Source organism: Taudactylus pleione, unplaced genomic scaffold, assembly GCF_031769625.1.
Source record: "Taudactylus pleione unplaced genomic scaffold, aTauple2 ptg000478l, whole genome shotgun sequence".
Taxonomy (NCBI): Eukaryota; Metazoa; Chordata; class Amphibia; order Anura; family Myobatrachidae; genus Taudactylus; species Taudactylus pleione.
The window spans coordinates 4743401-4763585 of NW_028284880.1; the positions used below are offsets into that span (position 1 = coordinate 4743401).

The 20185-nt window shown below is 46.2% G+C and overlaps 1 protein-coding gene across 1 annotated transcript in view; it reads left to right on the forward strand.

Annotated features, from left to right (window-relative positions):
• Window positions 1-20185, forward strand: part of LOC148503040 (cyclic nucleotide-binding domain-containing protein 2-like) — a 338546-nt gene that overhangs the window by 123993 nt on the left and 194368 nt on the right. The window contains exons 8-9 of the mRNA XM_088449036.1: window positions 5655-5738; window positions 16004-16149. Coding sequence (XP_088305162.1) covers window positions 5655-5738; window positions 16004-16149 — 230 coding nt within the window. The remainder of the gene's footprint in view (window positions 1-5654; window positions 5739-16003; window positions 16150-20185) is intronic.

The window sequence follows — 20185 nt, forward strand, 5'->3', positions numbered from 1 at the left end:
CGCTGTCCTCCCTCACTGTCCCCGTGTGTGTACACTATCACCCCTGTGTCCCTCACCTCCCATGTGTAAAACACTACCTCTGTGTGCCTCACCCCCTCAGTGTATCCCTCCACCCCTGTGTTCCTCACCGTAAAAGTGCAGGTTTACGGAGGGATAAAGTTTATGAGTGGTGCAGCGGGTAAGGGAAGGAGGAAGAGGTGCAGGGGTGACATGAGACATTAAGGAAATGCTGACATTACCATTTTGAGTGGCAACACCCTCGTGATGCATGACCACACCCATTTTTTTGCGCGCGCAACTACGGCACACACAGGCTACCGCCATACCCCTACTTCAGAATTCCCACTTCGACCACTTCATGTAACTACATGAAATAGATATACTGTACCTGTATACATAAATTATAGAAGGGCCATGTACATGAATACAATAAATACATCTATATACATATAATTGTACATTTATAAATATTACAATCATTTATGAGTACAGTACTTATTTTAGCCCTTAACCAGGGTTACAAAATTATCAGGGAAGACAGATACCTTTCCCCTTAGGATATCTGACCTAAGCTGCCAGTTGGCGCACATAGTGAACACCATTTCTTTTAGATATATAAAATCTAATTGCTGCAAATAGCTGCGATAAGAAATTATAATTATCGAGTCTAAAACTCAATAGTTAGTAAATACTGTATATTCCTAAAAGTGAACACTATAGCTAACGTTTTGGGGATTAGATGATCACTTATGATTGGTTATTGCTGGGTATGTTGCGTGTGTGGCTCCATAAAGAGTTTGATGGTCAAGAATGACCCAAATGAAATTCATTATATTTTCTTCGGACAAGTCTAGGAATCCAGTCGTCATGGGATCACTGCCGACAATATGTGCAGTCATCTGACTATGCTCATGTGAGCTGGAAGCGTCGTCCAGTTGAAAAAGTATTAGGGATACCCAATACCATACCTCCCAACATGACCCTCTCCAGGAGGGACACAATGCTCTGGTCCTGGACTTCCCTGGTAAGAAGCGGGGCTGTAGCGCAGTTCAAAATTCAAATAGGGGAGTCACACCAACTGTCATTTCACACACTGCCAAACATCACTGGCTGGGACTCACTGGCAGTTGGTGTGACTCCCCTATTTGAATTTTGAACTGTACTGCAGCCCCACCTCTGGAGCCTCCACCAATCATACATTACCAGGGAAGTCCAGGACCAGAGCATTGTATCCCTCCTGGAGAGGGTCATGTTGGGAGGTATGCAATACTACCACCCACAGTTTGGAAATAGACCGCAATGTGCAGAGCAGGTGATAGCATTACAGTGGATGACTCGTGTATTCCCTATTGGCCTGTGGTGTGGGGCAGGGGTTTTTAGTTTGAAAAGCACTAAACCAGCAATCCCAAGGAAAAAAAATTCAAAAACCTACCTTTCTCCCCTACTGCCTTTACGTAACATGCTGAGAGCTGTGAGTTTGTTTCTGTGTAACTGGCAGCCTTAGTTTATAACCTCCAGGTAGACTTTGAAAAGGAGATAATGATTTGTAGGAGGGCAGCTAAGAAAAGACACATAGCTTAAATGGTATTTAATTAATTCTAATAGAAAGCAAAATAACTTCTATGTTAAAAATAACAAAATATTTATTGCTTTAGTTGTTATCTCTGTTACATGGAAGGAAGATAATGGGGCGAATGTGAAATTCTTAAAACATTTTCTATATTTTATTGATAAATGAAGCTTTTAAAACTGTTCCACTAAATAGTAACCTTTTTGCAAATAATGTACATTTCGTCATATGGGATTTGGACCTCAGTGTTCCCAGTCTTTCCAACCCCATTAAACAGCAGATTACATTGTCCGTCATCATCCTGTGAAATGCGTGAATTCTGCACCTTTGAGATACGACTTTTTTGCCACAAAACATTGCCGTGGTTCCTTTAATCTCTACTCTATATACATTCAATATATTTCACTTTATATATAACTTTTGTTAGGAACAGAGTATGCACAGCACTAATTATATCTTACAGTCTAATTAATATTTCCTTATCCTATCGCCTAATGTTCTCAAACTTTTTAATTTGCTAAAACTCATTAAAAATATGTAATGCCATTAATCATTTGCCAGTGCGTAGAATAATTACCACAAATACTTTAAACATTTTACAAAGTGTGAGACTGTCTTCTTTGTCTCAATTTTTCCAAGTCCCAAAGTTGTTGTGTTAAGGACATACTGTATGTAATTACTACCTTTCCATTACTTCACATCTACATATCTCTTAGAAACATGGACTTATCTTACTTCTCACCAATAGAGAATATACTGTACATATTCTATATCCTGACCTGCTTGCCAGGTAAACACATTAACAAATCCCGGGAGGCATTCATCCCACCCTTTGCACCCCCGCTGTAACTAGGCCATACATGAACAATGCAGAGTGTTCTGTATAGAACATGTGTGTTGTCAGCCAGATGCTGGATCATACAAGAAGCCTGGTGAGTTTATTATCATTCTCCAAAATAGGAGGTCCTTGTGTCTAGACCCAGATCAGCTCTAGTAGTGTATGCCATAATGTTATATTCTTGATCATCCTTTAACATGCCCAGTTGTCATTCTGTCGTCCCCCAAATAGGTCTGACCTCAGGTTCCTAGAAAACTCATGTCTGTCAGCTGTGCATTTTGTAACAACTAAGGATCTAGTAGAGTTACCATGAATCCTGGGTCTGCATTGTAGAAACACCATGGATCCGGGGTCTGCATTATAGAATGACCAGAGATCCAGGTTCTGCATTGTAGAATGACCACAGATCCGCGGTCTGCATTGTAGAATGGCCAGAGATCTGGGGTCTGCATTGTAGAATGACCAGAGATCGGGGTCTGCATTGTAGAATGACCAGAGATCTGGGGTCTGCATTATAGAATGACCAGAGATCCGAGGTCTGCATTATAGAATGTCCAGAGATCCGGGGTCTGCATTGTAGAATGACCAGAGATCCAGGGTCTGCATTGTAGAATGACCAGAGATCCGGGGTCTGCATTATAGAATGACCAGAGATCCGGGGTCTGCATTGTAGAATGACCATAGATCCGGGGTCTGCGTTGTAGAATGACCAGAGATCCGGGGTCTGCATTGTAGAATGACCAGAGATCTAGGTTCTGCATTGTAGAATGACCACAGATCCGGGGTCTGCATTGTAGAATGACCACAGATCTGGGGTCTGCATTGTAGAATGGCCAGAGATCCGGGGTCTGCGTTATAGAATGACCAGAGATCCGGGGTCTGCATTGTAGCATCACCAGAGATCCACCGTCTGCATTTTAAAGTCACCAGAGATTGTGGAATGTGCATTGTAGAGTTAAAGCTGATGGGATTCCTTACAGGCCCGGTTGCTAATGAGGGGTATGGCCAGGCATGAGCATGGACACGAATGCTAGGGTAAAGGTTCCGCTCCAGGCACCCTGCAAGCCAAATGCAGGAGCTGTGTGGCAGCGAGGGTGCCGCCGCTAGTGCCCTGCTCCCTTGGCGACTTCACGGCACGCACACCCCTGGGGACCTGTGTCCCATGATAATTGGCTTACTTCTGGAGAGCTGACTGGGCTCTGCCAAAATTATAGCTCTATAATTATTGCTTTGTATATATTGGGGCTGATTCTGAGCTAAGGGCAAAGTGACCGTAGTCACCTCATTTATTACCTTATGCTAATGTGAGAATCGCTTGGGGGGTCCGTGCGTGTGCAAGTGGAAACCCGGGTCGCCCATTGATTTTATGACAGCCGCCACAACCCTCATTATCGACACTTGCACCAGCCCCATGCTAGGTGCAAGAGTTCCGTCAGAGGTCTTGGGTTCAATTCCCACCAAGGCACTAACTGTGTGGAGTTTGTATATTCTCCCTGTGTTTGCGTGGGTTTCCTTTGGGGGCTCCTGTTTCCTCCCACAATCCAAAAATACACTGGTAGATTAATCGGTTCTCAACTAAAAATGAACCCTAGTGTGTGTGTGTGTGTGTGTGTGGTAAGGATTATATGGGCTGATTCATCGTTGCCTCACACAGATTCCTGTTTATCGTGAATCTGCGCGTGTGCAGAACAGGTTCTGTGTGATTGCACGCAGCCCCAGCTCTGGGGCGGTGTGGGGGGCCCTGGAAATGGTGGCGTGTCGCTGTCCACCATAGTGACCAATGGTCATGATGGTTATCCCCACCTGCGATGGCGGTCGCAGTGTTGGTATCGCAAATGCAGCAGGGGTGTCAAACACCTCCTGCTGCATTTGGATGTTCGCATGGACGGAATTGCAAAGCTGCTTGCGTGCAGCTTTGCAATTCCGTCCTGTGCTGAAACAGCCCCATAGATTGTAAGCTCCACTGAGACAGGGACTGATGTGAATGGCCAAATATTCTCTGCAAAATGCTGCGGAATATGTACGCTATAAAAATAACTATTGATTAATAAATAAGTAAAATGGACATTGATGCATTCCAGCATACTGTGCATGTGCCAAAGAAATTGTTTATGCGCATCCATCGTACCAGGTATCCGCAAAGATTGTGAGTGCGGACAGATTGATCCATCCATTGACGGACCACACTTTATATGAAATGGGTGTTTCTGGGCGTTAACCGTGTGGCAACATGTCTCATTGAAGTGTCGTGGGAGTATAGGCCAACTTCCTTGCTTCAACGTAGTGTGTGATGCCTGTTTCAGCTGGGTCTTTTGTACCCAGCATGGGACTGGTAAAAGTCTTGGTATCAATTATGGCGTTTGCAGCTGCGGATGTCAGTGGGTGATTTTTAGTTTATAAAGACAGATACCTGCATTAGCATAAACTTCGGAGCGGGCCGCCATGATCGTACGGTACATTGCGTGATTCAGAATCAGCCCTACAGTTTCAGAAATTAATTTATTAAAAACAAATCTAGTCCCCTCTCTTTTGCAGTGTATCAAAATATTTTGTTTGATCTCTGGACCTGATTCAGACCCGCTCGCTAGATGCGTTCGCACGCTAGATGCGTATGCAAATTCTGCAAGGCAGGCGATCGCACGGCAAGGCATTAGCACGCCCACTATGTCTTAGCATGCGATTGCATTGTGTATGGAGACGCCAACCAGCCTGTCTTGAGATGCCCACTTGTGCACGTCATATCCAGGAAGTGTATGCAACCGTCAATAACATTGAGTAACATCAGATGCGATTGCAGCACTTGTGGTTGACCATACCATTCCACAAGCACTGCGAGTGAATACGACTAAGTGACGTACAATGACGCTGCCTTTTAATTATGCGTGCCACTGAAACGGCGTTAAGACGCTCAGGCACGCCTGCGTTCGCACCTCCGTTTCTAGGGGCCAGCCCCTGTCACCACCCAACGGCTTCCCCTGTGACTCATTCTGCCAGGCAGTTTACGCGCAGTGAGCGTTTGCTTACCGATCGCTAGCACTGGTTCGTACACGCGCTTTGCAGTGCGTACACATGCGCAGAATGCAAACAATCGACTGGCTACGTGCGAACGCAACCTAGCGAGCGGGTCTGAATCAGGTCCTCAGTTCCTTCTTCATGGAGGAATTAACGGGGGGGGGGGGGCTCCTGACTGTCATGTACTTTTGCAGTCTTGGTTTGACTTTTGACCTTATGTTACCTGTCTTGTAGGATGTGGCTATTTTGACTAACGCCAAGAGGAACGCCACTGTTGTGTGCCATGACACCATGTCTTTGCTTGCCATCTCTAGACAGGTAAGAGTTAACACGAATGTTCGAGTTACAGTTAGGTACCAACCTGCCTGACTGGTGCGAGCGAGCTGCTGGGGAGCTGGTGGACAAGGGCTATCAAGGTCACCGTGCGGATGTCCTGCTCCGAAGTAACTTCACAGTCAAACGAGTCTATGTACTAAGGCTTAGCAACCAATCAGCTCCTAGCTGTCATGTTACAGGCTGTGTTTGAAAAATGACAGCTAGGGGCTGATTGGTTGGTACTTTATCTCCATCCACTTTATCTCTCTCCAAGGCTTAGTACACAGACCCCATAGCCTTCCTGTTTGTGAAAATAGAGTGAAGAGTAGACAGTGACCTTCAGTTATGATCGGTGATTTATGTTATACACTGAATTTCTGATATAGGCCCGTATTCAATTTGAAGCGTTAAGTCCGGATCCGCGTTAAGTTACCGCCGATGACATTATTTTCGCCGGTTTTGGTTTTACCCCGTATTCAATTTGAAAGACTTTCCGCCTAGGCGGAAAGTCAATGCAATGTAATAGGCGGTAAAGTATCGCCTATGAATGGCAGGCGGATAAAAGTGCAGAATTGGGGTTTTGGGGTACAACATTTTGGGAACCCCCTGCAGCCTTCAGACAGTACCCCAAAGGTAATCTGTGTAAAAAAACCAAACAAACTTAAGGACACCCCAAAAAATTTATTTTTCATGATTTTTCAACTTCACTTTTGTAACTTTTAAATATGCTGACCCCCATTTTCAAGTACCCCAAATATGCTGAGATAAGTTATTTTCTGGAAGAAATACTCCTAAATACTATTCTGCATTAGGTATAGAAAAACGCTATTTAGCAGCTATTGAGCCCATTGAAAAACACCAAATACCTTTAGCAAGCCAAATCGGGGGTAACCATAGTGAAACCCCATGTCAGAGCATCATTTGGGGGGTGACAGGCTTATTTCCCCAAAACTGACAGTACTTACCTCTTGTTGAAATATCGCCAGGTCCCGTTTACGCGTACTTTCAAATTGAATACGGGGTAAAGCGTGTCCTCGCGCGCGATACTTTAACGCCTACAAAACAGGCGCAGTCAGTGTTAAGTCCGGGCCGCATTAACTTAACGTGGCTCGGCTCAAATTGAATACGGGCCATAGTTGTAGATATCAAATATACAGTATTTTCAAATTTATTTTGAGCAATTGAATGAAGTGTAAATACACTGTAACTACAACATATGGAAATGGATTTTATAAAGTGTAGAGATAAGAAAATCACTTCCTATATGGGCTGGCTTTAAGTAGCCATCAATAGAGTTAAATGTATCTAAGCCTTATACTACAATACTGGTAGCCACCCACACACCATGATGCAAACCTGTCCCTCCGCCCGAGTACTGATTGACAGGATCAGAGCCCAGTGGGGGCCGCATACTTCAGTGGTTAAATGATCAAAGATCTGGAACGTGGTATGGTCAGCCTGATCTCTACCGTGTCCTAATAATTAATTCATTTATATGGAGTCATTAATAAACACAGTGACCATGCATATGGGCAGATTGTAAATATCCCTGTGTGCAACAGGAAGACCTGAAACCTCTTTAGAATATGGAACATCAGGAAACTTCCATTACGGCGGAGGCCCTAAGGGGGTTACAAAGGGCCTGATTCAGAGCCGGACGCTATTTGCGGACGGTCGTTCAGGAAAAGGGGGTGGCTATTCAAATGAACCGTTCGCTCTTTGCGGTCTGTTGACGCCTCCATGTCTGAACGAGCGAACAAAACTCGCGGTCGTTTTTTGGATAACTACGCCCCCTGGCCGCTCGCATCATACGTCATGTCCGCTATTTATTTGATTAATCGAGTACATCGACCAGCGTATGAACTGCTCGCTATTCTTGTGGTTGGTTTTTCCTACCACAATCTTGCGAGCAGTTCTGACTATAAAATAACCCAGTGACATGGTCAATGACGCTGCTGTATTAATTATGCACACCCATAAAACGCCCGTTTTGACCTTTAAGCACGCCTGCGTTCTGATCTCCACTCCCCGTTTTCAAGCACCTTCCCCTGTTACCACCCACATACGCCTCCTCCTGTCACTCAAAATAGCAGGCATTCGCTATTTAGCGAACAAACGATTTTCGGCCGCACTGACTGGTTCGCGCATGCGTATTAAAATCCGTACGCATGCGCAGTTGGGCAAACATCGCTCGGAACGAACGAGCGGCCGCTTACGAGCGGCTCTGAATCAGGCCCAAAGTATCTAGGCCCACCTTGGGAATCCAACCTTGGTGGATTATGGTGGGGGGTGGTATAGCAATTGCTTGAGCTCCAGCTCCATCCTTCCAACATCTGCTTCATCTGAGCTGGATATTAGGCAAAGGAAAGTCACCGTGCCGTCTAATAGCTTCCCCCAAGGGAGTGTGCAGAGCCACCAGGAGATCTGATGGGGCGGTATACTGGAGATTGGTCATGGGTGTGAAGGAGAATACCCTAGCATTCTTCACACACTGGCTGTTTTCCCATGAGAGGTCTGAGCCAGGGATCTTCAGCAGACATTGGGTCCGCTCGCTAGTCCGTGCTCCCTGCATAGTCCAATACTCATACTAAAGTACCCACTCCCTCCACTCCCCTGTACCCCTAGACAGCGGCCATCTCTGCACATTTAGCACTGACTTTTGTGCATGTAGCCTGGGAGGTCCAAATGTTCACTTACCAACTAGGGTGGGATAGTCCAGTACCCATACTAAAGTACCCACTCCTTCCCCCCCTCCCCTTTACCCCCCAGATAGCGGGCATGTTTGCACATTTAGCACTGACTTTTGACAAAGCTGTCATGTAGCCTAAGAGGTCCAAGCGGTCACTTACCCACTAGGGTTGGATAGTTCAAAGCGAGGCTGCACCAGGGCCCAAGGATCTACTCTGCAGCCTTTGAGATGCACCCGGGAGAAGCTGCTGCATTCAGAGCAAATATTCCATATTGCCCCACGCCTCTAGGCCCCCGCACACATGAAGTAATCACATAATCACGTAATAAAGATGTCTTAACATTTTGTATGTGTCTGTTCTTTTCTGGTGAATAATTAGGTCGGCCTGTGTCAAGTGAGTCTGAGTAGTTGCTAATCTGGGTTCTCTCATCCCCTCCCTTCCATTTATCTGACTCGCTTATGACAATAGACCTGGCAAGCAGCCTGAAGATCTCTGTGACCTCTGATATTTTGACAAATTTAATAAACAGTTTATTATTCTGCGGAAGATGAAATGTTTGAGCGCTGTTTTTGTACGAGAAGACAAAATAACAAATAATTAAAGTGACTTGCAAATTGTCTTGTTTTTTTACCGGAAAAATATGAATTTAAAAAAAAAAAACATTTTTATAATTCCTTTTTTATTATAAAATGTAAGGCAAGAAACAGCTCCTGAATCTGAGTCGGATGCTGCAACATCCGTGTCTGCTGTAGGTCTTTTGCTGGTCTTTCTTCTGCAACTCTATACAATTGCGCTACAATGCCCTTCCCTGGAGCAGGGACGTGCAGTCAGGGTAACCAGGGGAGGCAGAACCTCATACTCCTGAGATTTGATATAAAAATGATAAGAATAATACAAAGGACATATATATAATTTTTAAATATCTTCTTGGTGTATTGTAATAATTTTTATAGTTAACACTCATCAGCTTTGTGGAGCTCCCTGGGTCTGCAGGAACAGCTCAGCCTCGCAGAGCCAGCCCTAGCCAAATTAGTGCCCTAGGCAAGATTTTGGGTGTTGCCCCCCACTTTGGTATCCTGAAAAGGGATGTGGCCTCACAGAAGGGGCATGGTCTCACTGTGCTTTGGCCCCTTCTTCCATTGTGCTGTGCTCCCATAACCCCTTTCCCAGCACAGATAACAGCACCCCTCACCCAGCATAGATCACTGCACCCAGCACCCCTCTCCCAGCAAAGCACAGGTGACAGCAGCCTTCTCCCAGCACAGCACCCTTACCCCTCTCCCAGCACAGCACCCCTTTCCACTACAGAACACAGCACAGCACACCTGTCCCAGCACAGTGCAGACCACAGCACCCAATACAGCACACCACCCATCACCCCTCACCCAACCCACCACCGCTCTCCCAGCACAGCACAGGTCACAGCACCCCTCACCTGACCCAGCACCCCTATACCAGCACAGCACCCCTTTCTCAGCACAGCAGAGAACACAGCACCCATCTACCAGCACATCGCCCAGCAACCCAGCCCTCACCCAGCACAACAACCCCCTCGCCCAGCACAGCACGATGGCACCCCTCACCTGAAACAGCACCCTTGTCCCAGCACAGCATCCCCCCACTCACCCAGCAGTCAGGCCCTCACCCAGCACAGCACTCCCCTCTCCCAGCACAGTGTCAGCACCCACCTTCACCCAGCACCCCTATCCCAGCAGAGCATCCCTCTCCCAGCAGTGAACACCACAGTGACCCAGCCCTCTCCCAGTTACAGAGTTACTTTACTTGAGTTCTGCCTGCAGAGCCACCCAACTTGTGGTACAGCAAGCCATGGGCAGCGGACCCGCTTTTCCTGGCTTAGGCTGGCAGGACGCATCCTGGTGCATGCCATGCCATGGCCGGCCTGGTGCTTTCCACTAGCCGCCATCCAGGTGCCCCACACCTGCAAACCTCCACTGCTGCCCACTCACTGTTTGCTGCTGCCGAGCCTGATTGGAGCTTTCAGCTGAGCTTCGATTGTGGATGCTGCAGAGCAGTAGTAGCAGCTGCCAGAGTCTCTGCGCAACCAGCAGCAGGTGCCTCAGCTGTGTTTGCCCCAAACCTCCACCGGCCCTAGGCGGGCTTGGATGCCCTAGGCATTTGCTTAGTATGCCTATGCCTAGGGCCGGCTCTGCAGCCTCGCTTCTGTATGGTATGCAGTCGGGATGCCGACGGTCTAAATCCCGACAGTCGGCATCCTGACTGTTTAATCCTGGCAATTGTCTAATGACAGGCGTCAAAAAACCCATCGCCTGTCAGACTTACGGCGGGAGCCCGACACCCAGCTTACTGATCGAAGGCAAGCCTGGCGCTGGGCGCGGGGGGGGGGGTTAGGTTAGGAGCTCCCGGGGGGGACTTAGGGTTAGGTGCCCCCCCGGGAGGTTAGGGTTAGGCTAGGGGAAGGGGGGGTTAGGGTTAGGGACCCCCAGGGGTAGGTCAGGTTTAGGCAGCGGGGAAGGGGGGGTTAGGTTTAGGCACTTAGAGGGGAGTTAAGGTTAGGCACTTGGGGGGAAGGTTAGGGTTAGGCACTTGGGGGGGGAGGTTACTTTGTACTCACCTTACCTGCTGTTGGGATCTTCACCTCTGCCAGGCTTCCGCTGTCGGGATTTGAACCGCCGGCCGTGCGGCTGGCAGTAAATCATACCGATTCCCTTCTGTATAGTCAGACACTGCTTGCAGAGCTGGGGGAGAGGCCACACCACTGCCACTAAGATGCACAGAAAGAGAGCGTATGCCGGGCATCCACTATACAATTATCTGTCAGATATCTGTCCAATCTGGCTGGTTGGAATGAAAACCTGGTAATGTATGGGAGCAAATGACAGTTGATCATATGGTTTTAAACTAGGGATGTGCAGGCCCGGATAGGTTCGAGTTTGCACGTTGAGTTCGGATTTTTCCCTCCAAAAAAACGTCATCTTACATGGACGAACATCATCATTCCTGGACTTTTGCCCCCAGTAGTAGTGCCCCCATTAGCATGCCTCCAGTAGTATGCCCCCAGTAGCAGTGCCCCCAGTAGCATGCCCCAGTAATAGCATGCCCCCCAGTAGTAGTGCCCCCATTAGCAGGCCCCTAGCAGTAGTGCCCCCATTAGCAGGCCCCCAGTAGTGTGCTCCCAGTAGCAGTGCCCCCAGTAGCATGCCCCAGTAATAGCATGCCCTCCAGTAGTAGTGCCCCCATTATCAGGCCCCCATTAGTAGTGCCCCCATTAGCAGGCCCCCAGAAGTTTGCTCCCAGTAGCAGTGCCCCCAGTAGCATGCCCCCAGTAGTAGTATGCTCCCCAGTAGTAGTGCCCCCATTAGCAGGCCCCCAGTAGTATGCTCCGAGTAGTAGTATATCCCCCAGAAACAGTGCCCCCAGTAGCAGGCCCCCAGTAGTAGTGCCCCCATTAGCAGGCCCCCTGTAGTAGTATGCCCCCAGTAGCAGGCCCCCAGTAGCAGGCCCCCAGTAGTAGTGCCTCCAGTAGCCTGCCCCCAGTAGTAGTATGCCCCCAGTAGTAGTGCCCCCATTAGCAGGCCCCCAGTAGTAGTGCCCCCATTAGCAGGCCCCCAGTAGTAGTGCCCCTATTAGCAGGCCCCCAGTAGTAGTGCCCCCATTAGCAGGCCCCCAGTAGTAGTACCCCCAGTAGTAGTGGCCCCAGTAGTAGTATGCACCCCAGTAGCAGTGCCCCCATTAGCATGCCCCCAGTAGCGCCCCCTTAAAAACACACAAATAAAAAAAATAAAAAAACTTACCCGAATCCCCGCTCCTGCCACCGTCCGCTCTGCTCTGCTCTATTACGCACGGAAGGAACCGGTGAGTGAGCTCCACCGGCTCCCTCCATGCAGCAGCCAAAGAAAGTCTGCCTGACTCTCATTGGCTGCTATAACAAACACACAGCTGCCGCTGGCGGCTGTGTGTTTGTGTCTGTGTATGGCAGACCACTATCACAGCGGTCTGCCCTACAGTAGAGGAGCCCTGACGTCGGATTCTCTCGCGAGAATCCAACATCAGGAGACCACCGTTCAGCCCCGAACGGGGGATCCGAGTCAGGCGGGGAACACCCGAATAGGGTTCGGGTGGACTCGGATCCCCAATGTTCGGAGCGGTTCGGATTGCACAAAATCCGAACCGCTCATCTCTAGTTTTAAATAATATGTCTGAACAACCATTTTTGGCTATTTTCTAGTGTTTGTGAGCAAATGGACGATTGTCATTTGCTCCCATACATTACCAGGTTTTCATCCAGCCAGATTGGACAGATATCTGACAGAAAATTGTATAGTGGATGCCCAGCTTAATAGTGGCATGGCTGGGGGTGTGCCTTGAGCACTGATGGACACCTTGGATGTGTCTCATGTGACCAGGAAGCACACTGCAGTGTTTAGAGATTGGAGCTCACACCCTGATTCAGAGCCGGACGCTCGCTCTGAATCAGGGCTGTCCCTCCTACTTTTTGGAGCGGCCTCCTGGCCGCTCACATAGCTGTGGGTGACCACCCACAGCTATAACGAGCGGCCAAAATGATGGTCGCGATGGTCAAGACCATCGCGACCATCGAGCTTGCGAACAGACCCTTGCGGTAGGGTCTCGCTGCCGCAAGCCCTGGAGTGCTTTTGGCTCTATCAGTGGGGCCGGCCCCAGACGGTAGGCGTTCCCATGGGAACGCCTCCGTCTGGGCAGCCATGCCCCCGGCACGCCCACCAAAGGGGGCGTGCTGTCAATCACCATCGACAGCATGCCCCCTTTGGTGCGAGACCCATAACGACGGCTTGGCCGTCGTTATTCCGTCTCGCGCATGCGCACGACGGAGCCGCCTCCGTCGTGCGCATGCACACTTGGGCAACATCGACCCGCTTGCGAGCGCTCAGCGCTCGCGAGTGGATCTGAATTAGGCCCTCAGTCAGCATAAGCAAGAGAAGACACAGTGATGCAAGTAGGGGAAACAATGGACACTGAAGCTTGGTGAAGTGAAGGGAGAGTTACAGTGAGTAGGGGGTGAGACAGGCTCCCAGCGCTCAGACTCATCTCCATGTGTTCCTCACCATCCATTGACCTCACCGCACACGTCACTGCCCTGGAGTGTATTCTTGTGTCCAAATGCACAAGGACTTATACGCTCACTGTCAGCGCCTATAGACACACAGGGTGCAGGGCCCCGAGGGTGGCAATTAAACCTAAGCTTGAGAAGACCCTTTTACTCATTGAATGTCACCGGGCAGTAACTTTTGGTGTGCAAGTGGAGCCATCACACTGGGCGCAGGGCCCTGCATTGGCTCTGCTCCGCTGTACAATCTAAACATGTATCAGCGGCAACATCTATAGAACCCAACACAAAACTCACTGTTATCATAGTTGAATTTTAACTTTCATTAGTAACTCCCAATAATTAGTATTAAGAAAAGTCACTGGTAAATAAACGTCACGGTCGCTTGTCAGCAGTGAAAGCAACATGATCTGCCATTCGTTTAATATGTCGTTTTTCTCATTTTCACAATGCGCAAAAATAAATCACGCAGTATGTAATGAAATCCTCCCTAGTATACACTGAGCAATATATGAGCGCAGTAATTCACAGCATAATTTTAATATGATGTTCTGATTATACATTATAGTACCAATTTCAGTCCTGCCAAGTGATTAATGATAAAATATATTCAGAAAGAAAGAATAATTTCTGCAAATGTTGTAGAATATGAGAGATTGATTATAACCATAATGTTTTACAATTGACTTAGCTCATCTTTTTATTTTCTTCTGGAAAAAGGGGAGAGTTATTCTGCAAAACTTTAGTTCCAGGAAGCCTTGTCCTTCATAGACGCTGATCACTGTTATTTTTTTTTGTCCTGAAGGCCTGCATGCAGCTGTATAATCCTTACATATATCAGCTCAAAAAAGTGTTCTAAGGTATTCTCCGATACCAGTAGGGAATTAGACCTGATTCAGACCCGCTCGCGAGCGCATAGAGCTCGCAAGTGGGGCGATGGTGGCCCAGTGCGCACGCGCGGCGAATGCCACGCGGGTGCGCAAGCCCCGTAGTGAGTGAGAACTTCACTCGCTCGGGACTCGCAACAAAACGGGGCGGCTGTCAATGTTGATTGACAGCTCACCCCGTTTTGTAGGCGGGTGGGGGGTGGATGCACAAACGGAGGCGTTGCCAAAGGAACGCCTGCCGTTTGTGGGCGGCCCTACTGACATCACTCGTGAGTCCACTTGTCCACTTGGCATTTCGAGTGCTGAGACCCTACCTTAGGGTCTCCTTGCAATGCCGATGGTCGCGATAATCGTGACCATCGCCAGGCCCTCACACAAGCTGTGGGTGGTCACCCACAGTTGTGCGAAAGGCCTGGAGGCCGAAAAAAAAAAAACGCCCTGAATCAGAGCGAGCGCTCGCAAACAGCGAGCGCCTCTGAATCAGGCCCTTAATCCCTTCACATGCAAAAAGACTGGTCATCATTTTTTACACGGATAATATATAAGCAGATAGAGGTGGCATTTTGACCAAAAATTCCAGGGAAATACAAGCATGCACTCTCTCCCGTATGCACAAGCACGATTTGCGAAGCTCACTCAATGTCCACCACAAAACCCCTTGGTCTTGCGCTGTTGCGTTTGGATAATCCACCCAGTGCACCTCAAGGTCCATGCTTACTGTTCACTGCTGGGAGAAGCCTCTACAAAAAACTTTGCAGAAATGCAAAACGTCAGTTCCACTTAGAGATGAGTGAAACTTTCAAACTGGTCTGTGTAATATCCGCCTCTTTTGCGTTTGGCTGTGGAGTTGGACATGTATTGTCAGTGGTATTTTCTCATGATTTGCTTTTGCAGAATGTTTTTAAAGAACGCAAAGTGGGCATGACCTGGGCAGACAAGTAGGCACGCTGATGAGGCATAGATTTTGTGGTTTGTACCCTCATTATTATTGGCTTTTCTCAGAAGTTTGTTCTCCTAATGGAGTGACTTTATATCATCGTTAAGCTTTGAAGGGTTGTTCTCTAAAACCCCGGGTGGGGAATGAAAAGTGGACTTACAGATTGTCAACAAACAGAATGTCGACACACACAAAAATGTTTATGTGTTCTGAATGTCGACAGTAGAAATGTCTACATGAACGTTAAGTCAAAAGCGAAGACATTCATAAATGTTCACATGGTTAAAATGTGGACATGTTCATAATATTGGCATTTGCCATGTCAACTCCAGAATTTTGGCATACAGTTTTTTACTTAATTTAACCTCACACTAAACCTAACCCCAACCCTAAACCTAACCTTAAAAATAACACAAAAAAATTTCTGTTGACATTTTGGAGTCGACACAAAATGCCAACAGTATGCCGACATTCTGGATGTCGACGTTCTGCCCGGAATCCAATTGCCCAGCAACTCTTTTGCTATGGGAGATCTGTAGACAGTTAAAAAAAAAAAAAAAGATTTATGTATATCAATATTGAATGTAAAAATATTTTTTTTTCATGCAAAAAGGAAATTACAATCGTAAAGTACCAATAAACTTTCTCCCATTCTCATATAATCCCATCTTTCTCTTTTCCCTTAACAGGATTTTTTGACTATATTTTTGAACAGTGAATCCCAAGAAGGACCTGACTATATACGTTTGTTGCACAATATTGAGCTGCTCAATGGGTGGCCTATTCACAAGCTTCCCTACAACAATCCTAGAATCTGTGTCCACACTTTCTACAGGTATGTCATATAAGCATTTGCTTTCTCTCTGAACTGTCTTCTGACCATTAAAACATCTGTTATTTTTGAAGGTATGGAAATTGGAGCTTGAAACCTCCAAAAGCTCCAGATAAAAATATATAGGACATACAGTATATTGGTCATAACCACTGACCCGCCCATGCTCAGTCCAAGTGGCACAACCTTGCCCCATTCAGCCCAAAGCTTTTCCTAAATCATTACATGTATCCCTTATGGCCTGGAATAAAGAAGGACTATACCAGAAACAGTACAAGATATCGTACCTCCCAAATTATGGGTACATACTCTGTGTCCCTATTCAAAAGCGCCAAGTCTTCAGTGGCTTCAGACCCTGGATTTAAAGGGCAATAATATTAAATACCAAATAAGGTGTGTTTTGTATTTATTATTATTATTATTATTATGACCCCTTTAAATCTGATGACCAAAACCGCCAAAGACTCGCCAGGTTTGAAAAGCCCTACATAGTAAATTTACCCCAAAATCAGAATTCTGACCTATTAATGATGAAGAGTGTCTAAAGATGCTTTTTAATAAAGAGTCCAATAGAGCTAGAGCTAAGAGCCCCTTGGTGGCGATGGGTAAGATTATTTTTAGTCCTAAAATACCATTTTGTTGCAATTTATAAAAATAAATAAATAAATATATATTTTTATATATATATATATATATATATATATATATATAATATTAGGCCTCTCAGTTTCAATCAGGGAAAAACACCCACATTTTAAAATAGATTAAAATATATATATTTAAAAAAATATATATATATATATTTTAAAACTTAATACATTTCTGAAATTCTTAAATAAGAAAAAATTATGGCGATAACAGGACAAATGTTGCAGCAGTACAAATTCTGCCACAATACTCTCTAAATAGTCTTACGGGTCTATTTACTAAGCAGTGTTAGGAGACAGAGTGAAAAGTGATAAGGTGCCAGCCAATCAGCTCCCAACTGCCATCTCACAGGCTGTGTTTGAAAAATGACAGTTGGATGCTGATTGGCTGGCACCTTATCACTTTCTTATCACTTTTCACTCTGTCTCCTAACACTGCTTAGTAAATAGACTCCTTAATCATGGAAATGTATAGACAGCTTGTGAAACCATCCCCTGGTGGTGACCCTTTTCATATTTTGGGGAATGTCACAAAGCCGGCCCTCACTCCAGTGATTGCACCTCTCTGTTTTGAGCTAAAACAAGTAGAGACAAGTAGTGGAGATGACAGTGCACTCTGTGCTGTCGGGTTCTATAGTGAACATGCATTACATTGTGTTTATTTGTAAGTGAAGAGTGTTGTATGGGGATGTAGCTAAAATCCCAGCTGTCGGGATCCCAGCACTCAGAATGCCGATACCAGTCAGAATCCCCGTGCCAGCATCCTGTTGGCAACTATTGGGGTTTTGGGGAGGGTTAAGGGTCAGGCACTAGGGGGAGGGTTAGGGGTTGGATGCGGAGGAGGGATGGGAAGGATAGGTTTAGGCTGCGAGGGGGGGCTATGTTTAGGAAGCGAGGAGGAAGGGTTAGGTTTAGGGGTAGGGTTATGATACTTACCAACAGGTGTTGGTATCCTAACTCTGTTGGGATGCCGGTGTCGGGATACTGACTGCCGGGATCAGAACGCCGGCATCCTGTACCCAACCTGTTGTAGGCATACCTACTCTTTTGGAACAGGGGGGTCCCAAGAGGATGGGCCAGGCCCCCCCCCATATTTCCTGCTTCCTCAGTTCAGTTCCTCCTAGTTTGAGGAGTCCATGACACGATTCACTTTGAATCTCGCGATTGTGGCCCCTTCCCCTAATTCTGCTAAGGGTGGCATTGCACAGCAAGTGGGGAGGGGGGCATAATAAAGATGAGTGATTTGGTTTTGCTGAAAACCGAACATATCCAAACTTTGGGATTTCAAGTCGAACTGAGTCCCAGCTCGGATTTTAGGTTCTGAGTGCAACGGAGTTCCAATTAGGGTCTTCTTGCCAAGTTCAGAACTCAAATTAAAAACTGGACCTTGCGTGTTTTGGATTGCACGTAAGTCGCTGCCTTGTAATTTCAGGTGACGAAATTGGTCAAAATCTACCGGAAATGACTGGAAATTAATGTTATTGATGTTAATAATACTATAGGAACAAAAACAGCTACTGTACATGATTTTAGATGTTTTTATCAAGTTTTAAAGAAATTCTAAACCAAAACCCAACCAAAACACTTGAGGATGGTTTTGCCAAAACCCAACAATGATTTAGAACCAAAACACGGCGGGTTTGCGCACATCTATAATGACGTGATTGTCTCCGTACCTTATTGTCTCGTACTCCCCTGATTCTCCCTGAGTACAATGCCCTAAATTTGGCAAGTAATGTACAGTATGGTTGTATGGCACAATAGAATTGAATGCTTGCCTACATCTGATTCCTGGCTGCAGGGAGGAGGCAGCCAGATGGGAGATCCTGGAGTTTGTGGAGTGGACAGGTGGGCTATATTAATACTGAGATTCCCAGCATTTTAAGGCATAGGGGCGGAAGCACAATGATGCGGTTCAGTGCGAATCACATCATCAAGTCGTCTGGACGGCCCACTTCACTCAGATATCATCTGGGAGACTTCCCTACTTTTCCGGGCATCCAGAGCCACCCAAGATTCAGCAGTCTCCTGTACATCCCAGGAGAGTAAGCAAGTATGTACTATTGTCTCCTATTACTCTGTGTGCAACCTCGCTCTTTCCTTTTGCACGTAATTGCATTCACTTAATTGCTTGGCACGTTTGTAAAGGGACTGGTAAGAGAAAAACTTGATATACTGTATAGGCATTAGGGGGGAGGGTTAGGGTTAGGCACTGGGAGGGAGGTTAGGTTTAGGGTGGGGTGAGGTTAGGTTTAGAGTGTGGGGAGGAAGAAGAAGGGCTAAGATGCTTACTGACAGCTGTCGGTATCTTAACCCAGTCAAGATGCCAGCCTCAGGATTTTGACCCGCCGGGATCCCGAGTGTTGGCATCCCGTACCCAACCCAGATGAAGTCCTATACATAACTACATTACATTCTGCATACAGAGACAATACAAAATATCTATAATAGAGAACAAGTTTGCAAGCTATAGAACATAACATTGTAAATTGTAGAAAACTCTGGACATCTTGTAGCTGGTTCAGCCTCTATGAAAGTATAACCATAGGAGATAAAATCAGTATAACATAAGGCAATATGAAAAGTCAAATATTCACTTGAAATATAACCAAACAACATAATAATACAGGTTCCTGACTTGAAGCATTGGCAATTTCCCAAACCACCTATGTAAGCTCCCTAGGCTATCCTGTCCTAATACCCGCCTGTAAGCAGCTCACTCAAACTTACATTTATTCTACTTTTATACATTCAAATAACCCCCGGTCCTCCTAACAAACATTGCTGTGACTGAAGCACATAGCCCCCTTAAGCACTTATTTACATAGCAATCTCACCGGACCAGTATGCAATCATTGGAACTCCACCGCACGTAATAAAGTTATTCTCCTATGGACAGCAAAGTTGCTTACAGGTTCCTCTTACCCTTCATGTCTCCATTACTAAGCGGTCTTGTTCATTCCCAATTGTAAAGCGCTACAAAGTATACTGGCGTTATATAAATAAATGTTTATTATAACATTATTATAATAAACATGATGAAAATAAAGTAGTTCCAAGTCAATAATATACCACGTTGCAGAATATACAGTATGTAAATACAGTACTCCAATTCAGAAAAGTAGCCTTCTCTTGTCATTAATTATAGAGCAACCATTTAAAATAAGACACATAAAATAATCTTACATTAATTATAGTTCCACCCTCGATCTGGTCTCGATTATGAAGGTTGACTTTATCTATATTCACCCCCCCCACCTTCCTTCCTAAGACTTTTCAGACCTATACTATGAACACAACATGAGCAGAATGCCCTATTTGATAGATGTAATGTATTGTAATGCTTACTGCTGCCATCATTCTGCTCTTGAAAATGTAAAATGAAAATAAAG